The following is a 22671-nucleotide window of genomic DNA, read 5'->3' as shown; positions in this document are numbered from 1 at the left end:
TTCTGTGGGAAAATTGGCGCCAATGCCCACCGTTTTGCTAGCTATTTCAAGAAGCTAGGCAATGGTATTGGATCCTGGCCATCCATCCTTCATCCAATGGCTCAGGGAGACTTAGGGCGTCGAAACAAGAAGTTTATATTGCGTGGGGTGCACTGCTCCATTCTTGCAATACAAGAAATCTCACTTTTAGCGACGAAAATTTTCGTAGCTAAAAGTCAAATTTTCGTAGCTAAAAAGTTTTAGCAACGAAAGTTTTCGTCGCTAAATTCGTCGCTAAAAAATTTTCGCTGCTAAAAATAAATTACAAAACTTTTAGCGACGAAAATTTTCGTCGCTAAAAAAACTATACAAGACTTTTAGCAGCTAAAATTTTTGCTATTAAAAAATTGTTCCATTTTTAGCGACGAAAATTTTCGTCACGAAAAAACTGTACAAGACTTTTAGCAGCGAAAATTTTCGTTCCTAAAAAATCATTCCACTTTTATCGACGAAAGGTTTCGTCGCTAAAAAAACTGTACAAGACTTTTAGCAGCGAAAATTTTCGCTACTAAAAATATTGTTCTACTTGTAGCGATGAAAATGGTCGTCGCAAAAAAAATTGTACAAGACTTTTAACAGCGAAAATTTTTGTAGCTAAAAAATAAATTACAAAACTTTTAGCTATGAAAATTTTCGTCGCTAAAAGTCTCTTTTTAAAAAATTATTCTAGCTCAAAATTCTGCACAAAATTCCTGATATACACCTGTTAACAATATATTTCATCATATTCATCCTGATATACACTTGTTATATAATATATTTCATCATATTCACATTCACATCCATCTAAACCCAAACAAGAAAATCCATCCAAACATAAAAGTACATTCATCCAAACACAAACAATCTTATCCGCATCACACTCATTCACGCATAAATACATATAAGTTTAACATAATAAACAAATATACAAAAAAATCATTCTTCCTATTTCGACAACTTCCTTACCACCTACTTTCTAGTCAAGTTCCATAGCCATGTGCACTTGTTTCCTTGTCCTTGCATCTTAACATCATCGCCATCTTTCTCTTTTATCTACACCACCCAACATTTGGAAGGATCATACATGTATTCACTGAAGAAGATATGCTCAAAGATTGCAGGGTCATCCAGAGATGGAAGATCATGCTTCTTTCTAGCTTCACACTTCCCTTCTATCATCTCCACTGGCACACTGAGTGTTTCTGCACTGTAATACACCTGACAATTGAACTGAAAATCATGTGACATCATTTCTACTAGTCACTGGAAACAGGCATATGATTTGTGACTCCATAACATGTCTGTGGGTTCTCTATGAACTCTAATCACAGAGTGATACCCAAAAACCTGACACACTTGGTGGTCAAACTACAACTCAATGCCAACATGGACTGGCACATCAGCCACTTTTGTTATAACAGGAATTGTTTGATAACCATGATGAAGAAGAATACTTTCCAACAAAGAGCTACCAGTTAACAGCCAAGAAACTCACCTCCATCGTGACGTGGCAAGCCAAAAGTTGATAAGGCATGTACTTATAGCCACTGCAAAAAGAAAAAATGAAAAACTGAGTTGTGGCTTTTGGGTTTTCTCAATGACATCATATCTTTTATTCAAGTCACAATACAAAATAAAATTCAAATCTTTCAAGGCCTGATTGAGTTTCATCGACTTAATGCAACGATAATCTACAAGCTCGAAACAGAGCTAATCACAGGTTCACCAGGCTAGAAATAATCCAGTTGGTGTATTAGCTGCTACTGCAGTATCAAATCCTGCATATAAAGCAGTTCTTGATTCTTCTCAGAGCAACAACTCTTCATGGGAATCGATGAAGGAAATACTTTTGTGCAAAGTTAACTTCAAGAATGATATTATAGATCGGAGAGTTATTCTATATTTGAATGAGTGCTTCTATGGGAAAATGCATTACAAGGAGAATGCAGCATATTTAGTTCAGAATCATTTGAAAAAAGTCGCTTTAAAGGCATCGACAAATACCTGAAAGTTCAGAAGCGGATACAGGCCTTGTTGGCCACATTCACCTTGATAAGATGCGCTTGAAAGTACTCGAGCGGAGCATGGATGAGATCCTGCACTCTTGTCAAGAGGTTATAAATTGCTTTGGGAGAAAGAAGCACGCTCTTTCACCTTTTTTTAAGAAGATTTATTTGTCTTCCTGCGAATGTTGCACACTTCAGCAATAATGTGATGAGAAGTGGTCTCGGCTGCCATGCCTGCAGTTCTTCTACAAACAGCAGGAACATTCATATCAAATAGCACTGAGTAGATTGTCTCTTTCAGTTGTCTTCTAAATGCCTTAGCAGATTCAGTATCTGAAGAAAATGAAATAATAATAATAATAATAAATTGATGGACTGTCTTCTAGATGCCTTAGCAGATTCAGTTGTCTTCAGTCCATTACTATTGCCCCTATCAAGGAGAGATGATACCATTACCAGTTAACTTCTGATTCCCACTGGGACACTATGCTAACTACACTTTGGGCATAACTTCCTCAATTGGGTCGGGACCACATTCTCCTTTTTTTTTTCTTTTTTTGCACATAAATAACTAACTTTGCATATGCATTCCATGTTAGCACTAATGCCATTAAGATCTTTTCCAATCAAGTGCAGATTTGAGAACTTGATTATGCTTTCGTACCAATAGAAGACTTTATTTATGTCAGATCTCTCCAAATTAGTAGCACTCCACACTTGCTTTGAAACAGCATTTATAATTATAGAGATGATATCCTGTCAGCTGAACGAAGCAAATGGAGCACAACAACAGTAGCAGCAAAAAAAAGAAAAAAAGAAAAGTCCATGTACCCTGAGAGTATCCAATTCAGGCCCTCCTAAGGCATCATAGTAGTGATCTATTGGTAAAACATCAATTTCAGCAGTCTGTGTACTGTTAACCTCTGGTTCTCATTTTTTTGGAATTGTATAATCATAAAGCAATGGAAATAATGTGAAATTAGATGATTTTTTTTTTTGGAATTGTACCTTCTGATCACGCATAGGCTGCAGATGAAACACATTCCAGAACTTCTTACCTGCATCAGTTCAAACAACTTAGAAGCACTTTACAGAAGAAATGGTAAAGAAAAAAAAATCAAAGAAGACCAATGATTTCAATGTCCATCTTATGCATTTGAACCAAAATCCCATTCTTTCAAGCATAGAGAGGGAGAGAAGAAATCTAAAATTGACATCTTATTATATTAGAGCAAACACAAAACTTAAGTTCATAATATAATGGATATAGACTAGAAATAGTGCACTAAAATGTTTTTGGGATCAATATCCATAAAGGTCATTGAACAAGAATTTGTTCAACCTAGCAATCATTGGTAAACGCAAAAAATTGTCCTACTGTTCAGCCTACCCTCAATAGAACATTTCACGGATATGGGCACTATCTCATTTTTCACAACAGAGGAATCCTGATCATCAGATATGGGCACTATCTCATTTTTCATTTCAGCATAAGCTACCATGCGATACTTGGAATTTCTCCATCATTACAATTTTCACTGCCCATAAATTTAAAAAGAAAAAAAAAAAAAAAAATTCATCTGTCAGGTCTTGAGCAAGGGGAGTCAAGTGTTAGTTTTGCACCATTTATAAAATGGTGGTGAGACTTTAGACATACACATGGCATGCTTGTATGGCAATCCAGACCATCCAAATCTATGGATGGAGCACAAGTGCATAATAAAAAATCTTCACTGAGAAGATAACATTAACCATCAGATTTGTCCTTCCAAATTTGGACCATTTACTTTTATTTTTAACCATCTATCCATATGATATCCTTTAATTTGATGGTTAGGATTGCTTGATTAGTGTGATTTAGAAATGTTTGATTTTAGAAATGCTCCATCAACAATGAGATCCACAATCTGGATGGTGTGAATAGCTGTAAATCAATCTGATATGTAAGGTGGATGAGTCACTGCCAATTTTTAAATGGTGCCAAAAAAAAAAACAAATAGATGCAATAGCTCTATTGAATTTACCATTTTATCCTAGAAAGTGAATTGTCTATCAGTGGAAGGAGAGTAATAAATATGAATTCCCTTTCTATTTTCAAATCAGGTGGAGAAGGAAAATGAAAAAAAAAAAGTTGGGAGAGAAAAGTACAGAGAGAAGAGGGGAGTCTAACAACATAGAAAATCTGCTACACAAGAAAGAAATGCATCCACAACAGTCCTTGAAAATTTTGATTCAAGCTAAATTGTTGGATGTAGCTCGATGAGGCTGTTACCTGGCTCTGGTTTCTGAACTCCTGTGTTTCTCATTGCCTCTCTCACTCGTCACTTTGTTCCATTGGCTAGCACTTGCAAACATGTTCGCTAGAAGAACATAATCCCCACTTTGAAAGAAGTGAATCCAACCGTCTGCAGATCAAACTATGTATGAAAAAGTTGGACAAAGCAAAAACTTTCGAGGAAAGAAATCAGAAAAGAAAACAAATAGAAGAGAACTGATGTAGTGTACAAACCTCAACTGTTTGAGAGCTAATGTTGACTTTTCACATCTATATAAAGGGTAGGAAAATTTTCAAGGAAATTGTCGATGATGGTGCTTAGAAATTTCTCATGTAGGTGTTCTATTAGGCGTTAATTGTTTGACTTCTTTGGTTAGTCAGAAAGAACCCAGGCAGGTTCATTGCAACTCTCCACCATACAGTCGATTGCAACCTGTAAGATGATATAAGTTCATATCCACCTCAATACAACAAAAATGGCCTTGTGGCTAGAAATGAACAATCAACCAAACCATATACAAGAATTCCAGGACATAACAGTGCATTCATATATATTTACAGATTTTAATGCATGGATTGTGACATCTTTGGAAGAATAATAGATAATGAAGCTGTTAAAGCTGAGGTCTTTGCATGGAGAAAGCACAATGATAGATAATGAACCTGTAACAGAAATGTTTTTTGTGGCACATTTTGCAGATAAGCATTAGCACATCCAACTATTAATATTTTTCTAGATGCACCAAACAACTCAAATCCAGTGAATGTGCACCAGCTGATGCATACTCAATTTCATTCTCATCCTGGAATACATCTAAACATGCGTTAAAATACAATACATAAATGCAGGGGAGAGTAATGGGATATTAACATACAATACACAAATGCAAGTGAGTAATGGTCCATTTTATTAGATTACAAGCAAAATGTCAAAATCTGCTTATAGTACTTATAGCTAGTTCAGATCCAAAATCTTCTTTTGTGGAAACAAATTCTATCCATGATACAAGACCACAACAATTTGCAAATGATTTCAGCAAAGATTGAAATTCCTCTAGAATAAACAGATATCATGGAACCATGATAAAATCTCAACAACAAAAAAAAGAGGGGCAGTTTCAGTACTAACAATGACCTTTGTTCTGTCAACATTGAATCCCATGCCCCTTTGACCACACACAGGGACACGTAAGCTCATGTATCTTATTTCTTTTGATCAATAGTAAGCTCACATAAATCAATTCAACCAAATTGGCTAAGAAGGAAACAACAGTAAGCCTTCCAATGCGCAAAATTACCCAACGCCAAATGGCACGAAAACACTCCTAGAGAGTAGAAAAATATTTTTTTTTCATTTTCAGCAACCTTAAGCCTTCCAAAAAACCACTCAATACTAAATGGCAAGTAACCATCAAACATCCAAATCAGACAAAGGCATCCAATACAAGGCATCACCAAAAAAACCACAGAGAGAGAGAGAGATTTAAGAACACAAAAGATCCTTGACAGAAAAAATACAACACACTTGGTGGAATGTATTTCTACTCTATGATATTTACAACCAGAAAATAAGTGAGGAAGCAAATATAGTATAAGAATATTGTATTGGTATAAGAAACAATAGGTGGTTTTCCAAAGGCACACCTTTGCATTTTCCATTTGTTTTATAATTCCAACAGCATCAATTTTCAGGACCATGCCACGAACAATTGAACAGTTATGCATACCTCCTCCAAGAAGCTTTACGACACGAACATTATCTACATTAAAGTTCACTGGGATCTTGGGGCAGACCTGGATGCATGCCTGTAATATAAAAGAAGTCCAGCTTTTGAAGTTTTCTCATAACCAAGGGACCAAAAATAATATTAATAAATAAACACCAACATCCATGTACACACATCCGCAAGAAGAGAGCACAAAATATCTTCTTGTACAAACTGCTTGCTGGCCACAACAGCTTTCATTCGTTAAACAACTTCATCCTTGTTCCGCACATCCATTGTTTCCGAGCCCTTTTCAACCAACTCATCTAAAATATCAACCATCTAGGCATCAACAGAGCAGAAATCAGCATATGCACAATGCCTAATGAGCAAAAGGTTCGGAATACAGTTTGACAGGTCATTCAGCAAAGAAATGAAGGACCTTATTGATCGCTTTTGTGTAGCCACTAATGATTTCACTTGGATGCAATCCCATCCTAATAAGCTCCTCCGCATTTTGGAGAAGCTCCCCAGCAAAAGATATCGTCAGATTAGCTCCATCACCAATTTCTTCCTGTTGAGCTTTGCCTGCTTACACGAGAATCTTGGCAGCAGGATGTTGTACCTCAAGTTCATTCACAATAGTTGCAGCATCATTTGTAACAAAGAGTTTGTCCAAATGATTAATGAGCATCTTATTCAAAAAAAGACAATAGAAGAAGAACAATATAAAATTACAGGTTGGAGTAGCTTTTGATACCATGATTTAAGTTGTTGTTACTTGTTGCTAATAGAGTTTCTTCAATTTGATCCGAAGCAAAACCCCAATGAATCAAATCAACCATTCACCCAAAAAGGAAAATGCAACCCACACTGATTATTGGATAAGACAAAATTGACATGATTCATCGTAAGGTCAGCCAAACAATAAAAAGGCAATGTACATCACTCGAAATATTGGAAGTCATGTATATGTGTTGTAAGGTTGAAAAACCTAACAATGAAAACAACAAAGACAGAGGAAATTAGAAAAGGATATTCACATAGTTCAAATAAAAAAAAATTAGTAATCTAAACTAACAAATAATTAGCTAGTGAAACATTAAAATCATGCATGATCATTTCAAGAACTCATAGATTATCTGAACATTACCTATTCTCTTAAAAAATCAAAACTCCAACAAAAGAACAAAAGAGTAAAAAGGACAACAAAGCTGGGCTCTTTTGTCACTGGGTCATCGTAGCTATAAAAGAAAATGAACTAAAACTTAGAGTGAGAGTAAGTCCTTGCAAGAAATTTCTTCACAACAAGAGAATTGAGGCAAGCTTGAGGCCTAAGAATCTTTGGTTTGACAAAGGAAATTGCATAACAAAAAGAACTAAGAATGATGAAACGAAGTTTGTAGACAATTTTCACGCTTCAATTAAAATGTTCCATAAGCAACACTTTTTATGAAATTGCTAAGACTACTCTTTGTCCATGTAGGTTTTGAAGTGGCATGTGTCTAGGACTGTCCAAGTGTCTTAAAATGTCAGCTTGGCAAACCTCAGAAAGTAAGTGTCCAAGTAATAGGTCTAGCAAATGCCTAGAACATGAACTGACATCATATCCAGAAAGGGGTTGCTTGTTTGTAATATATATAACTGCAAATTTCTAATTCCTACATGGTAATGACATATAACTATTGTCTCCACTTTACGCAATCAAGATACTTTCATCATGGATGTCTTAGATGAGATCAAATCAACATGCAAGCTCACCTCCATAACAGAGTGGCAACTTACAGCAAAATCAAAGACTGCATCAAGTCCTCCAAGTTCTTGTAATCTTTCCTTAAAATTTCCCCCAACCCTTCTCATAATACTAGATGTATTTGAAAATTACAGGGCAATGGTTATTAGCAAAGGCAAAGAAGCATGATCTACTACAAAACAATGAAATCTAGATCTATAATGAATAATGAGTTCATAATAACAGTAACTATGTAATAGAAAACATGACCTCTGATACATTATGGCGGTAAACTAAAATGAGATAAACTCATTTGTAGGTGTCTACCAAACAGGGGCCTAAGTAGATTGGTTTCTATCAACATGGTTTACCTTTGTTTAATGGCCCAAACTTCATTTCTTTATTTCCTTCAAAACATGCAGAAACTTTTACTGAGGTTTTGACCAAAACCCAAGGCCCTGTTTGGCAGCCACTTAAAAATGACTTCCTCTCATTTTAGCTAATGGTAATTATGTATTAGAGATATGGACGGTGCTCAGTGGACCCCACAATGATGCATGTATTTTAGCCATGTGGTCCATTCACTTGGATCATTATTTTAGGGCAGGAGCCTAAAAAAGAGTCATATCTGAATCTCAAGTGGACCACACCACAACAAACCTGTCTTTCTTTCTTCTTCCTTTTGCTGGAAATCTGTGTGTGCGGACTAATCAGATTTTAAGCTTAGAAAGAGAATTTGAGGATTGAGGTGCATACAGGACTAGCAAGCCATTTCATAAAGGTGCATACAGATTTGTGCATGGCTCAGATATATTTCATCAAGGTGCATACAGGACTAGCAAGCCTTAACGAACATCCTGGTTGAAGAGAAATTTGAGGGAATCCCCCATTAATAGTGGGACCCAGCAGAACAACATTCTGGAGAACCAAATAGGCCCCACATGTACAGAATCGTAGGCGGTGGTGGACAATTTTATGTCCGCTGCTGTGCGGGGCCCACAAAATCCCAACACCAATTCAAATTCAACAGCAAAGAACCCACATTATTTTTCAATCAACTTTCATTATTTGAATGTAACAATGTCATCAAATTTCGTTCTCAAACTCTCAAATTACTGAAAATAAACAAAAATAAAAAATTTAATGAAGGAAAAAATCCATGGAAAAAAATAATTTCTAGACACCGTCAGCGATCAAACAGTCAATACAGAGAAATTTTCACATACAATGTTGTACGAGAACTTTCACATATAATGCTTTCCTCTCATCAAACGTGGCACCTGTGCAGAACATCTAAGCCATGGAAAAGGTGAGCCTCACCATAAACAACACCTGGGGAGAAAACCAGACGAATCCACTCATCAGGGGGGCCAAACCCGTACATTGAGTTAGACCATCCTCTGTCCATTGATTTCACCGGGTATCTCCCCTGATAAGTGGACCACGCCCAGGTAATCTCTTCCAACGGCATGTACGGCTAAGAAATTATACACAAATGACACATTAGCGGGAAACAAAGAGATAGCATGCCATTTCATCAAACAGTCAGCTTATATCAAATCTGAAAGACATGAAAAGAGATACAAATAGAAGAAGATATCAAACCTATGGAGAGGAGCTTCACGGCGTGTGTTTCTTCGGGTAGGAGATTCACGGCTTCTGCAATGGAGAGAGAGAGAGAGAGAGAGAGAGGAGGGCGGCGTTCACGGCCGGTGTTTCTTCACGGCTGGTGCATTGGAGAGAGAGGGAGGAGAAAGAGAGATGGAGCAGAGATCGGGAGGGAGAGAGAGGATTAGGGAAAGAAGGGTTTAGGTGGTGCTCTGATTAGGGAACGGAGAGAGATAGAGAAGAGAGGGAGAGAGAGGGAGAGAGAGTATGAAATCCCAAAACTTTGGGCGCGGCTCTGTTTTAAGCGCGCGCCCAAATTTGGGAGGCGGATTGGCTACTGGTGGTCGGTGCTCTGTGGGCCCCACCATGATGTATGTGTTTCATCCATTCCGTTCATCTATTTTTGGAGATCATTTTAGGGCTTAGTGCAAAAAATGATAGGTATATAAATCTCGGTTGGACTACCCCATATGAAATCAATAATGGTTGGATATCCACTATTAAAATCCTCCTAAGGCCCACTGTACTGTTTATTTGAAATCTAATATGTTTATTAGGTCATAAAGACCCAGATGAAGGGAAACAATAAATATCATCTTGATCCATAACTTTTATGGCCCCCAAAACGTTTTTAATGGTCAACATTTATCCAACACTTTTTTCTATAATATGGTCCACTTGAGATTTAGATATACCTCATTTTTTCTCTCATATCATGAAATGATCTATAAAAATAGATGGACAGTGTGGATGAAACACATACATCATGGTGGGGCCCACAGAGCACCAACCACCAGCCACTACCTAGTAAATAAATATCAGGTCGACCACACCACATAAAAACAATAATAATTGATTATCCATCATTAAAACCCTCCTAAGGCCCACTTTACTTTTTATTTGGCATTCAATCTGTTGATTAGGTCATACAGGCCTAGATAAAGGGGAAAAACAAAAATCATCTTAATCCAAGACTTTTGTGGCCCCAAATGTTTTAAATGGTTGATGCTCATTCAACACTATTTCCTGTTAATGTGATCCATTTTATATTGGGATATGCCTCATTTTTTGTCTCATGCTGTAGGATGATTTTTAAAAATAAATGGACGACATGGATTAAACACATACGTCATGGTGGGGCCCACAGAGCACCAACCATAGGCCATAGGATGGTGTCAGGGGGAGCAGCCAATTTGTTTCCCTTATTTGTGGTGTGCTTCATTTAATTAATCTTTGGATATGAATGATTTTTTGGATAGCTCTCTAAAATGATCTCGATAAATGAATGAACAAGCCAATGATCCCGAATTTTTGGTAAATCCAAAACTCAAGTGGTCCATGCCACATGAAACAATGTGGAATAGTGATTTCCGCCGTTGATACCTTCCTTGGGCGCATGGTAATGTTTATTTGACATCCAACATGTTCATAATATCAAAAAAAAAAAATGAATGAAGAGAAAACACGAGAAGATATGAATTAATGTGGGTCAACTATGATGATAGTGTAAAATATACTCCATCCATCATTTTCTTCGTACCATGATAGAATGAGATCTAAAAAATGAGATAGATCCATTGTCGAAGTGGGCCATACTACGGGGAAACAGTGAGAATGGAAACGGTGAGACCCAAACTTGAACCCGAATGGACCAGAGCAGCCAAGACCGCAGGTGGCAATGGGCGGCTTCATGTAGTTTAATTGTAGATCAGTTGGGCTTAATCAACTGGAACTGACCTGCACAACCACACAAAGATTCAAGTAAGACTCTCAGGCAAGTTGATGTTTTCATTATTCCCGATCTAACTTAACCTGACCCGAATATGCTCAACCTAAATGCAATTTAGGCTGGTATTTTTCAATCCTAACCCAAACCGAGGACCTTGACAACCTAATTTGGTTATAGGTTTGGGCCAATTGAGTTTGGTTCGATCTGAACACAAGTTATAGCCCTAAGTTTAAGAATGGAACATTAGGCTATATGGTCCGGGCTGAATTGGTTCATCTAGTCCATCCCATTGATTATTTATATGGCTGGGTTGGATTAGGTTGGATATGGAACCCTACTCATACCCATACCCACTTGGCTTAATCCAACCTTCATTAGGAACAGCTCGGGTCTGTTAACTTGCTAACTGACCCAATACATTGTTACCTATAGTTCAAAACCTGAGAACAGACTGACCGAGTCAGGGCCCTTGGACAACCCTAATTGATAGTTATGCTTGAAGCCATCTAGGTCCATTGCCAATTATGGATAGGGGCACCATGTGAATTATGGCTCACAAACAATGGATGGTTGTTAGCAAATTGGGTCCATTCAAAGGGTTATGATCATCCGACCGGTGTGATTATTACACCATGGCTTGTTCCTAATTGTATTAATGAGTGAATGGTTAAGGTAGTGGCATCTATCCAAATGTTGTAACTTGCAAGGTCCTTGTTCTGGTGCTAAATGTGCATGTGGTGATCTAGTCTGTCCATCTAGTGGGCCATGCCAATTGGCAAAAATGTACGTAGTCATCTCATCACGAGATATTGGAAATTTCAGGAGATAACAACTAACAAGATATTATCATTTCCCAACTTCGGTATATTAGAAATTTTAGGAGATAGCAATTAGTAAGATATTATCATTTCCCAACTTCGGTGGGCCATACAGGTTAAAATCATGTCTGTATCATCGTTATTTCCTATGGTGTGGCCCACCTGAGACTTAGATCTATCCCATCTTTGGCATCATGCCTAAAATTTGCTAAAAAATGAATGGATGGCTAGGATGAAACACATACATCATGGTGGGGCTTATAAAACACCGACCACTAGTTAGGTCGTCACTTGTAGTGTCAGTATCCAATTAGGCATGGTTTGGCTAGTGTTCCAACACCAACCTGCTAGCTGGTGCCAATCCATTTGGACCTTATTATGATGCATGTGTTTTATTCACATCATCCGTCGATTATTTCAGCTTGTTTTAGGGCATGGGCTTAAAAATGAAATAGATTTATGTTTTAGGCTGACAACGTACTGTTAAAAACTTCCCAAGGCTTGCTGTAATGTTTAATTGTCATTTAACCTAGTACTCAGGTCACACAGACTAATAGCCACTGTTTGATCCAAACATATATCATACCATTATTTCAGGGCCTGTTGTAATTTTTTATTCACACCATCTATCCATTATTTCAACTTCTTTTAGGGCATGGGCTAAAAAATGAGGCAAATTTACATTTCAGGCTGACAACGTACTACTAAAAACTTCCTAAGGTCTATTATAATGTTTAATTGTCATTTAACCCAGCACTCAGGTCACACGGACTAATAGCCACTGTTTGATCCAAACACACATTAGCTTGATTCAAAACACCTATAATCACTACTGTTTCCTACAATGTGGTTCACTTAAGATTTAGAATGGCCACGTTTTAAAATCATGTTATAAAATGAGATGGAAAAATAAACATATCAACTTGATTCAAAACACAGGAGAAACAGCTGACCACCACCACATAAGGGTCCAAGGCCAACCTGAGCAGCACGGGAAAATCGCCTTTTAAGGTGAATGTTCCCACCCACATGTCTTCCCAAAATTTGATTTTATTCATCATTTCCCAAGGATAATCCAACCCTTTCCAAGAATGCCTATTTCACGAAGGAGATCCCTTTCCACAAGGGCAAAGCTTTATTAGCTGAAGATTCCCTTGTCCGCCACCCACCTTCCAAGTACCCATATTTCCCAAGGCACATCTTCCCTGTTCGGTGGATTTATTGCACTTGGATTTACCGAAAATTTGGGATCAACCCACACCGTTCATCCATCTTTTGAAGATAATTTTAGAGAATTATCCAAAAAATGAATCATATCCAAATATTAAATGGACCACACCACAAATAAGGGGAGCGGATTGACTACTCCCCCTGACACCATCCAATGGCTGGTGGTTGGTGCTCTGTGAGCCCTACCATGATGTACGTGTTTAATCCATGTTGTCTATCTATTTTTAACAATCATCCTATGGTATGAGACAAAAAATGAGATATATCCAAATCTTGAGTGGACCACTTTTCAGGAAACGGTGTTGAATAAGCGTCAACCATTAAAAAACATTTGGGGGTCATAAAAGTTTTGGATCAGATTGATTTTTGTTTTTTCTCCTCATCTAGCCCTGTATGACCTAATCAACATATTGGATGTCAAATAAACAGCACAGTGGGCATTAGGAGGATTTTAATGATGGATATATAATATTTTTATAATATATGTATGTATGTATGTATGGAAAAAGTTCCGTACAATCGAGCTTAATGGGAACTTGTCGTACAGTTGAGCTGTGTGGGCCCGACTATGATGGGTTTCGAACATCTACCCCACCAGTCATATGCATCATTCCATGGTGGCCCTGGGGCTTAAAAATCAAGTCAATCCGTGACTCTTTTGGGCCACACCACATAGAAAAGTTGAGAGGGGTTATCCTCCATTAAATCATTCATAATCATTTGTTAGGCCCGTCGAGATGTGGTTCATAAATCCAGACCATCCATTATGTGTGTCCCACTTGAATGAGTAGTCAGACCAAGTTTCATATGCGTCAAAATTTCAGTGGGCCCTTCCAAGTGCTTTTATATTGTTTTAGGCATTTCTTCACATGATTTTAGATGGTATGGCCCACCTAAGTTCCGGATACGGCTGATTTTTGGGATATCCCATAATTTAAAGGGGGTCCATCAAATGCACGGTGTTGATGGTCGACACGCATCACAGTGGGGCCCATTTAACTTTGATAACTTTTAAACCGTTCACACAACTCGGAGCTCGAGGAGCGTCAGCGCTCTCTTGACTCTCTCAATCCCCAAATTCCTCTCCATCCCCTCTCTCTCTCTCTCGTGCCCTAATCCTCTTCCGAACCCCACCTCTCTCTCTCTCTAATCCTCTCCATCCCCTCTCTTTCTCGCGTGCCCGAATGCAGTCCATCATCTCTCTCTCTCTCTCTCTCTCTCTCTCTCTCTCTCTCTCTCTCTCTCTCTGTTTGATCCAAAAAGGGGAGGGAGCCGAAACGATGCCCTCACTGCCCACGCTCGCCCTTCTCTCTCTCTGAGCTCGGTGGAAGACTCAATCAAGAATGTGAGGTATCTCTCTCTTTCAATCTCTCTCAATCTTAATGTTGATTTAGGAATTTGGGGATTTAGTAATTTGTGGATTCCCAATTTGATGTGGACCTCCATTTAGGGATTTGGGTATTTTATGGCTTACAGATTTGAATGTGGACCCCGAATTGGGAATTTTTTGATATTACAAATTAGGGATTTGGGGATTTTGAATGCCGAACATGATGTTTATATGTCATCCAAACCGTTCGTAAGGTTATTACTACTCAGATAAGCTGTAGGCACAAATATCCTGATGCAAAACTTTTTAAATTCCCACAAAGTTTCCAATGGTGGGCCGTCAATCCCCATTGTAACTTCCCTCTCTCTAGCTAGGGGCAGACAGGGCCTCTGAGGGGCCACTGTGATGTGTGGGTTTTGTCCTTTTTAATTGTTTCTTTGTGCCTGCCAACTGAAATTTCTAGGAAGTGTTCCTTCAGGAAGATTTATTTATTTTTTGTTCATGGTCATTCAGTGGGGCAGACATGTCCCTAAGCTTGTGACTCTGTTTGACTTTTTTTAAGAGATGCACCGGGGCATAGTTATCACTCAGTCGCTTGGGTGTTGTCAACGCTGTCTGTCTTAGCACTTGTAAGTAATGTAATTCATGACAGTCCATCTTAGCACTTGTGAGTAATGTAATTCAATCAAAACCATGTTTCCTTTAGCTATATTAGCATTGCAGCCACTTCCAGCTCTCATCACCTTTTAAATGTCCATTCCTACTAAAGACTTCTATTTGTTATTTTGTTAAAATAGGGGTATTTCTCTGCATGTGTTCTATACAAAGTAGGGATCTATTGGTCCTTGTATTTGTAGAGTAAGATTAGTTATTCTTTGTAGAGGCTTCAGATCTGGTGCAAGTTGTTTATCTTAAATTGGACACACACAAAAAGTAAACATATATATTGGCCTTCTTGATGCATAATGTTTTGCTTGGAAGTAGTCTGTGGCAATATGTTGATGGTTACATGGGCAAACCAGTTGTTGGTGCGGACTATTTTGCCAAAAAAAAATGATGAGTGGAGGCTCAATGACACCACATTATAGACTTGGGTGGCAAACTCTGTTGAACCCTCAATTTTTATGAATCTCCCACTCATGGCATATTGCAATACGATGTGTAGGGATTAAAGGCATTAGATCAGGGATGATATTAGTGATCCACATTGTTAATTTGACGAAAAACAATGATGAAAGTGGCTGTCTCAAAAATCTCAACATTGTAACATCGATCCTAGACTTTCAAATCAATGGCCCACACAACTACAATTAAAGAGATGGTCCATATTCAATGGAAATATGTTAAGCAATCTAGGTGCTAGAGTACTCTAATTGGAGGGCTTTTTTTTTCATACACACACACACATGCACTCACACCACAGTGGATTTTCACCACAATTGGAGGGCTTAGTTATTAGGTATCCTCAATTGACCGCAAGGCATATCTTGTAAATGGTCTGAATCACCAGACAATCCCAGATCCAATGGTTATAGTCCCGCCATATTCTATTCCAAAATGTAGGGATGGATGTATTCTAGTGAATCTCTGCTCAATGTTGAATGCCCATCTGCTCAATCCACAAAAAAAAAATCTCATGTTGAATGCCCATCTCCTCAGTGCCTTGTTGTTGTTTCCCCCCCTTTTGTGTTAATAAAATTCCTTGTTAATCTCCCTCTCCAAAAAAGAAGAAGTAATTCTGTGTTTGATACCTGTGTTGCTTCAGAATCTTTCTTTGATGTTCATTTGCATTATTTAATACATGGATTGATCTTATGGCTACTATATATCGGAGTCTATCACAGCATCACTCTAGTAATTTACGCTATTCTATGCCATATTTTTTAAAATTATTATTATTATTATTATTATTGTAATATTAGGATAAAGAAATCCAGTACCATCGGTTGCTGCAGAGCTTATCAATCCTCAGGTCCTGTAAGATACACTCCAAAGAAATATTCCCTTGGCAGAGAAAATCAAAATTCTCAACATACAAAGAGTTCCAAGGAAAAAGCAATTGATCGTTCTTCAGATTCAAGTTTTTCGAAAGCTACATTTTCGCATGACAGAACAGTAACACACAGATTATCAAATGCGAATGATGGGTCTCAATATCAGTTTTCCAGTGTCGAGAGAATCTCTGATGCTGAAACTAGTAAGACTTCATAGAAACCATGTACCTATTGTAGTGTGTAATGTTAATTAAGATGCTAATTTACATACAAGGGTTTCACAAATGCAGTTGCTTAGCTTCTTTCATCTCTCATCAGCTTTTTCTTGTTCATGCAGTGAACTCAAGCAATATGATTGGAGGTATGGTGGAATTTTCAGATCTTGATGATGACACTAGTCATGATCAGGAAGTCATGGATCATCATCTCATAGATGAGGCTGAACAACATAATGGACAATTTAACATATCCGATGATAATGGTGTCTTTGAGAAGGATGCAACGCATGCTGGTAAAACTAAGCAAGATGCTGAAAAAATGGCAGTCGAAGTTCTTGCAACAAGGTTTGAATATCTTCATGGGGCAGCTTCCAATCTATTTAACCTGGGTCTTATATCTTGGACCTTTTGGTTAAACTAATTTACGCCACATGTATAAATTTAAAGAGCAGGATTATCAACTATCTCACATTTTCAGATAGGGCTTACAGTTGAAATTTGAAATATGTAAAACAATAAAATTAGAAGTGATGACCTTACAAGTGGTTGGATTTGGTCAGTACTGTCTACCTCAATAACTAATTTTATTTTTTTTTTATATTTCAAAAGTATTGTTTATTTAGTTGAGTTCCTATTTCTTCAATAAAAAAGTGATAAACTAAAATTAGAAATTTCAAGAAAAAAACTTTTATAGTTTGGGTGGACTATGTTAAAGCCTAAAGGAAGCAACTATCTCCTGCAATCATTCACACTCACAGATCTGATTTTACCAAAATGGAAGCCATTTTATTTCGTCCATCCTTTTATATTGATTTCCTTCCTTTATTTTCAATTAGAATACATTAAAACCATCTCTTCTTAGTGAATTTGACATTGTATTGATTGATATGACTGCAGTTGAATCCAGTTCTTGACGCATTTGGCAATGCTAAAATATTACAAATAACAATTCCAGGTCAGATACTGTTCCAAGCATTTATTTCTTTTTGATGTATGTTGCTCTTTGAATCCAATGAGGTGTTCAATAGATTAGTACTTAACACAATGAACTTCCCATCATTTGTATTGATTCCTGACAATTATTTTAGTTTGTAGATTCTAATATTCAAAGGAATCAATGCATTCTTTTTTAAATATGATTCAAATTTATTGCCCTGAATGTCATCTGGGTCTAATTTTAAAATTTAGCCATTGGCAGCATTTATGTAACACATGACAAGTTTTTTTTTTTTTTTTCAAAGCTTGAATTAAATGCGAAACGTTCTAGGGTGCTATTGCGGTTTTGCTTTTCTCATAATCTTGGAAAAATGTCATTTTTAATCTGGGTGCCTTTTTTTTGGTGAGGCATTTTACAGTCATGAAGGAAGACCAGGGAGCCCAAGGAGGAGAATGTGACACTAGGATCAACTGTATGAGAGGGAGAGAATGTTTTCGATGTCGCCCACATCTTTGCATCTTTTAATGATACTTTTATCGTTAAGTCCCATTTCTTTTCTTTCAGTTCCTTTTTGCTTCTCCTGACATTCTCAGAGGCCCCAATCTTTCTTTTTGTTTTTTCCTAGATTGCAGCATGTGACAGATTTATCTGGAAGAGAAACCATGGTCCACGTTACTGGTATGAGATGCCTTTAGTTTTGAACTTTTTTTGTTAGATGCTTTTTGGAGAAGAGTTGGTGCCACATCTATGCTAATTTAAGTGAACAAGATATCCTTTTTTGCTATAAAGAATATAAAAACAACTGTATAAATTTACTCCCAACTTGCAGGATAAAATTCAATTTTCTATTTAGAAAAGAAAACATACAAATTGCATTTGAAATTGACTGTTCTGAAGTAGGGCTGTTAATGGGCAGGTCTTGGGCCTTGCAAAATCAAAATTTTGAATAGGACCGGCCCGTAAGGCCCAGTCTAAACTGTTCAAAATACAAGCTGAAGCTAACCCCAAGCCTGGCCTATTTCCAGCCCTATGCCAAAGTAGATTTTTAGGGACTGTTGGGAGCTTGTAAAATAATATGAGAGGAAGTAACATTTTCTTTTTCAAGAAAGCATTTGGAGAGAAGATACAAAAAATAATAAAAATAATAATAATAATAATAACACCAGGTGGAGAGTTGGGAATTTTTTAGGATCTCTATGGAAACACATTCTTGGAAAATGTTTTCCACCAAAAAGTGAACTCCCAATTAGGGGAAAATGTCATTTTCATGGAAAGTATTTTCCGCCCAAATACTTTACAAGCTTCAAAAACAGGCCCTTGAATTTCAATTGTAACGAGAACCATATATTATTGCATCCTTCTGCATTAACTTAAAACTTGTCCAAGAGACGCTACTTCTCTGAAGATTGCTGTAAAAATCTGAAAGCAGTGTTATTATTTGTTCCTAAAACTTAAAGTTTGATTATTGGTCATTTAATTTTCTACCATTTTGTGATTCTATTTCCAGTTTTAGGACTATATCTTGGTTAATATTGATGAAGCTAAAATGATTGGTTACATCTTTTTTTTATTTTTTTTATTTTATACAGGCGGGATGAAAGTCAAGGCAGACAGGGATGAGTCCTCTCCCTATGCTGCCATGCTTGCAGCACAAGATGTTGCACAACACTGCAAGGTATGCACTTCCATTTCCACTCTCACTAGTTGGTATTTAGGTGAAATTGGTAAATCATTGGTTGAGATTGCTTTCACTCTTGTGAATTGACTAAGGTCATTGGTATGCATGTACATGCATCCATTGTGTGAACTGGAAATCTTCTTCAATAGTTATTTAGGATTCATGCATGTTTTTCCATGCAATCACATCGATAACTTGTGTCTTCTTTCTTTATATTGCGATTCCAAAAGGAGTAATGCTCCAGTGCTCTTCTCTGTCCAGTTGCATTGGGACACTTAGACATTCGAACACATTGATCTAGATTGTTCATTGTGTTCAATGAACATTTCATGGACTACCATGTCAAATAAACGTTTAACCAATGCATTTTTTAGGTCCCATCATAGATTGCTTATGATTCCAAAGGATCACTTTTGTTGGGCAATCCTAAATATCCCATGGCTTAGAAAAATGATAGCCAAGAAAATAAGGTCAAATCAAGGACGGATTGGATCATATGATCAGTGTGTTTTTTGCATGGTAGCCCATGGAATGAGTTCTGAACTTGATAGACAGTTTAGAACTATCGATTGGACTGTCAAATGATCCAACACAACTAGGAGCACTATTATAGTTCTTTGAGAGTACTGGAGCATCTCTCCAAAAAAAAAAAAGGAAAAGAAAAGAAAAACTCTTGTTATGAGATATGCTCCAGTGCTCTCAGATGCACTGTAAGTTATTGTGCTCATAGTTTGCATTGGGAAATAAACGGTCCAATCGATTGATGTAGACTATCCACTAGGTTTGGAACACATTTTATGGGTGATGATCTTAACCATCTGATCAATGGCCTCCAGTATAGATGGTCAAGAGTCAAGATCATTTGTTTAAAAATATGTCTAACCAACAATATGAACCATCTATTTGATACCTTTCATAAAGGATTGCATATGATTCTAAGGAATCACTTCTGTTAGGCAATCCTAACAATCCCATCTGTGGGTTGGAAAAAGGATGGCTACAACAAACAAGGCAGAGTCTAGGATGGTTTGATCATCCAATCAGCCTTTTTGTTTTGCATGGTAGCCCTTGAAATGTGTTCGACACTTATGGACAATTTTGATCGATCTATTGGGTTGTCCAAGTTACCCGATGAATTTTGTATTCGAAGTTGTAATTTTTTATTTTATAGAAGTTGAATTCCTGTAGAATGGGGATTGTTTCTCGTGTGGATGGCCTGATGAATAGTCTGGAAGATTGGATCTCATTTGTTGGTCAATAACTGTATAGATGAAATATTACATTATAGGGACTGCCTGATGAATAGTTTGGAAAATTGGTTCTCATCCACAAAAAAATAAATGCCTAGCTTGTTTTTAAATGTATTAGCTCGAAATTGATGGAGCATACCCGGATTTGCGTCGGAGCTATCCGGATGTTGAGCGGGGGTTCGTGGAAGGTGGGAACCGCTGTTATGACCATGATGAAGCTGTCCATTTCCTATGGACAACATTGGAGTGGCCTGACCATTTGGAGCAGGCCGTGTTTGTATATGTATTTGCTCGAAATTAATGGAGTAGACCTGGATGTGCGTCGGAGCTATCCGGATGTTGAGCGGGGGTACCTGGAAGATGGGAACCGCTGTTATGACCACGATGAAGCTGTCCATTTCCTATGGACAACATTGGAGGGGCCTGACCAATTGGAGCAAGCCGTGTTTATATCTGTATTTGCAGGGACCACACTCTTAACCTAAACCACACCCTAAACCTATAATCTATAACCTATAACCTAAACCACACCTTAACCTATAACCTATAACCTATGACCTAAACTTATAACCTATAACCTAACCTTAACCTAAACCTAAACCTATAAACTAAAATCTAAACTTAACCTAAAACCTAAATGTATTCTCAAATCCCTAAACCTAAACCTACACCTAATTCTAATCTCAACTCCTTAGCCTAAACATAAACTTGAAAACCCAAACCTAAACCCGAACCTGAACCCGATTTCCTAAACCTAAACCTTAACCTATTCTCAATTCCCTAAACCTTAACCTATGACCTAACTTAAACCTAAACCTATAACCTACACTTATAACCTAAACCTAAACCTAAAACCTAAATGTAATCTCAAATCCCTAAACTTAAACCTAAAACCTAAAACCTTAATGTAATCTCAAATTCCTAAACCTAAACCTACACCTAATCCTAATCTCAACTCCCTAACCTAAACCTAAACCTAAACTTGAAAACCGAAACCTAAACCCGATACTGAACCCGAACCAGAACCTGATTTCTTAAACCTAAACCTTAACCTGTTCTCAATTCCCTAAAGCTATAACCTAAACCTAAATCTAAACCTAAACCTAAACCTAAACCTATAACCTTAACTTAAACCAAAACCTGTAACCTAAACCTTAACCTATAACCTAAAACCTAAACTTATAACCTATTACCTAACCTTAATCTAAACTTAAAACTTAAACCTAAACCTATAAGAGTAGGTTATAGGTTTAGGTTTAGGTTAAGGTTGTTTTTCTTTTCATTTGTCTGAATCACCTCTCATATGTTCTCTCTCTTTTCATTTGTTTTTTTCCATAAGATTGTTTGTGTTTAGATGGATGCAGATTATGTTTGGATGAATGTAGTTTATGTCTGGATGAATTTACGTAGTTGGGGTTTAGATGGATGTGAATGTGAATATGATGAAATATATTATATAACAGGTGTATATCAGGAAGAATATGATGAATTATATTCTAACAGGTGTATATCAGGAAATTTGAGATGGAATTTTTTTTTTTTTTTTTAAAAGAGACTTTTACCTACGAAATATTTTGGTAGCTACAAGTAATCCATTGGAATTACCCAAAGCCCTCATCCAGGATTTTTAGCTACGAACATTTTCGTAGCTAAAAGTAATCCAATTTGGATGAGACTTTTAGCTACGAAAATTTTCGTATCTAAAAGTAATCTATTCCAATTTGTTGAAGCCTTTGGCGACGAAAATATTCGTCGCTAAAAGTCTCATCGGGGATTTTTAGCTGCGAAAAGTTTCGTAGCTAAAAGTAAGCTGCCTTTGGCTACGAAAATATTCGTCGTTAAAAGTCTCATCCAGGATTTTTAGCTACGAAATGTTTCGTGCTAAAAGTAAGCCATTTGTATAAAGTGAAAAATTGTTTGCAGCCTTAGGCGATGAAAATTTCCGTCGCTAAAAGTCTCACTAGTGATTTTTAGCTATGAAACTTTTCGTAACTAAAAGTAATCGATTCAAAAATTTGTTTACTGCCTTTGGCGGCGAAAATATTCATCGCCAAAAGTCTCATCTAGGGATTTTAGCTACGAAAATTTTCGTAGCTAAAAGTAGTCCATTCGAATAGTAAGAAAAATTGTTTATAGCCT

The 22671-nt window shown here is 37.1% G+C and overlaps 1 protein-coding gene and 1 long non-coding RNA gene across 2 annotated transcripts; both read left to right on the top strand.

Moving 5' to 3' along the window:
- Window positions 1-9040: 9040 nt before the first annotated feature.
- Window positions 9041-17088, top strand: LOC131218141 (uncharacterized). Its single transcript, XM_058212820.1, has 4 exons — window positions 9041-9049; window positions 12965-13107; window positions 16378-16652; window positions 16787-17088. Exons 1-4 carry the CDS (start codon window positions 9041-9043, stop codon window positions 17086-17088), a joined length of 729 nt encoding a protein of 242 aa, XP_058068803.1.
- A 905-nt stretch (window positions 17089-17993) lies between these two features.
- On the top strand, window positions 17994-19451 carry LOC131218414 (uncharacterized). The gene is made up of 3 exons (XR_009157720.1): window positions 17994-18142; window positions 18237-18282; window positions 19194-19451. It is a non-coding gene; the product is annotated as an uncharacterized LOC131218414 (long non-coding RNA).
- The last annotated feature ends 3220 nt before the right edge of the window (window positions 19452-22671 follow it).

This window comes from Magnolia sinica, chromosome 11, assembly GCF_029962835.1.
Source record: "Magnolia sinica isolate HGM2019 chromosome 11, MsV1, whole genome shotgun sequence".
Lineage (NCBI taxonomy): Eukaryota > Viridiplantae > Streptophyta > Magnoliopsida > Magnoliales > Magnoliaceae > Magnolia > Magnolia sinica.
The sequence above is the reverse complement of the archived record's forward strand: the minus strand, read 5'-3'. Positions and strand labels throughout refer to the sequence as shown.

What these genes read in the sequence shown, in the direction of transcription:
- LOC131218141 (XM_058212820.1), top strand. An exon ending in AGGCACATCTTCCCTGTTCG is followed by an intron (nt 13,108 to 16,377) that starts GTGGATTTATTG and finishes TTGTAATATTAG; the next exon opens with GATAAAGAAATCCAGTACCA. An exon ending in AATCTCTGATGCTGAAACTA is followed by an intron (nt 16,653 to 16,786) that starts GTAAGACTTCAT and finishes TTGTTCATGCAG; the next exon opens with TGAACTCAAGCAATATGATT.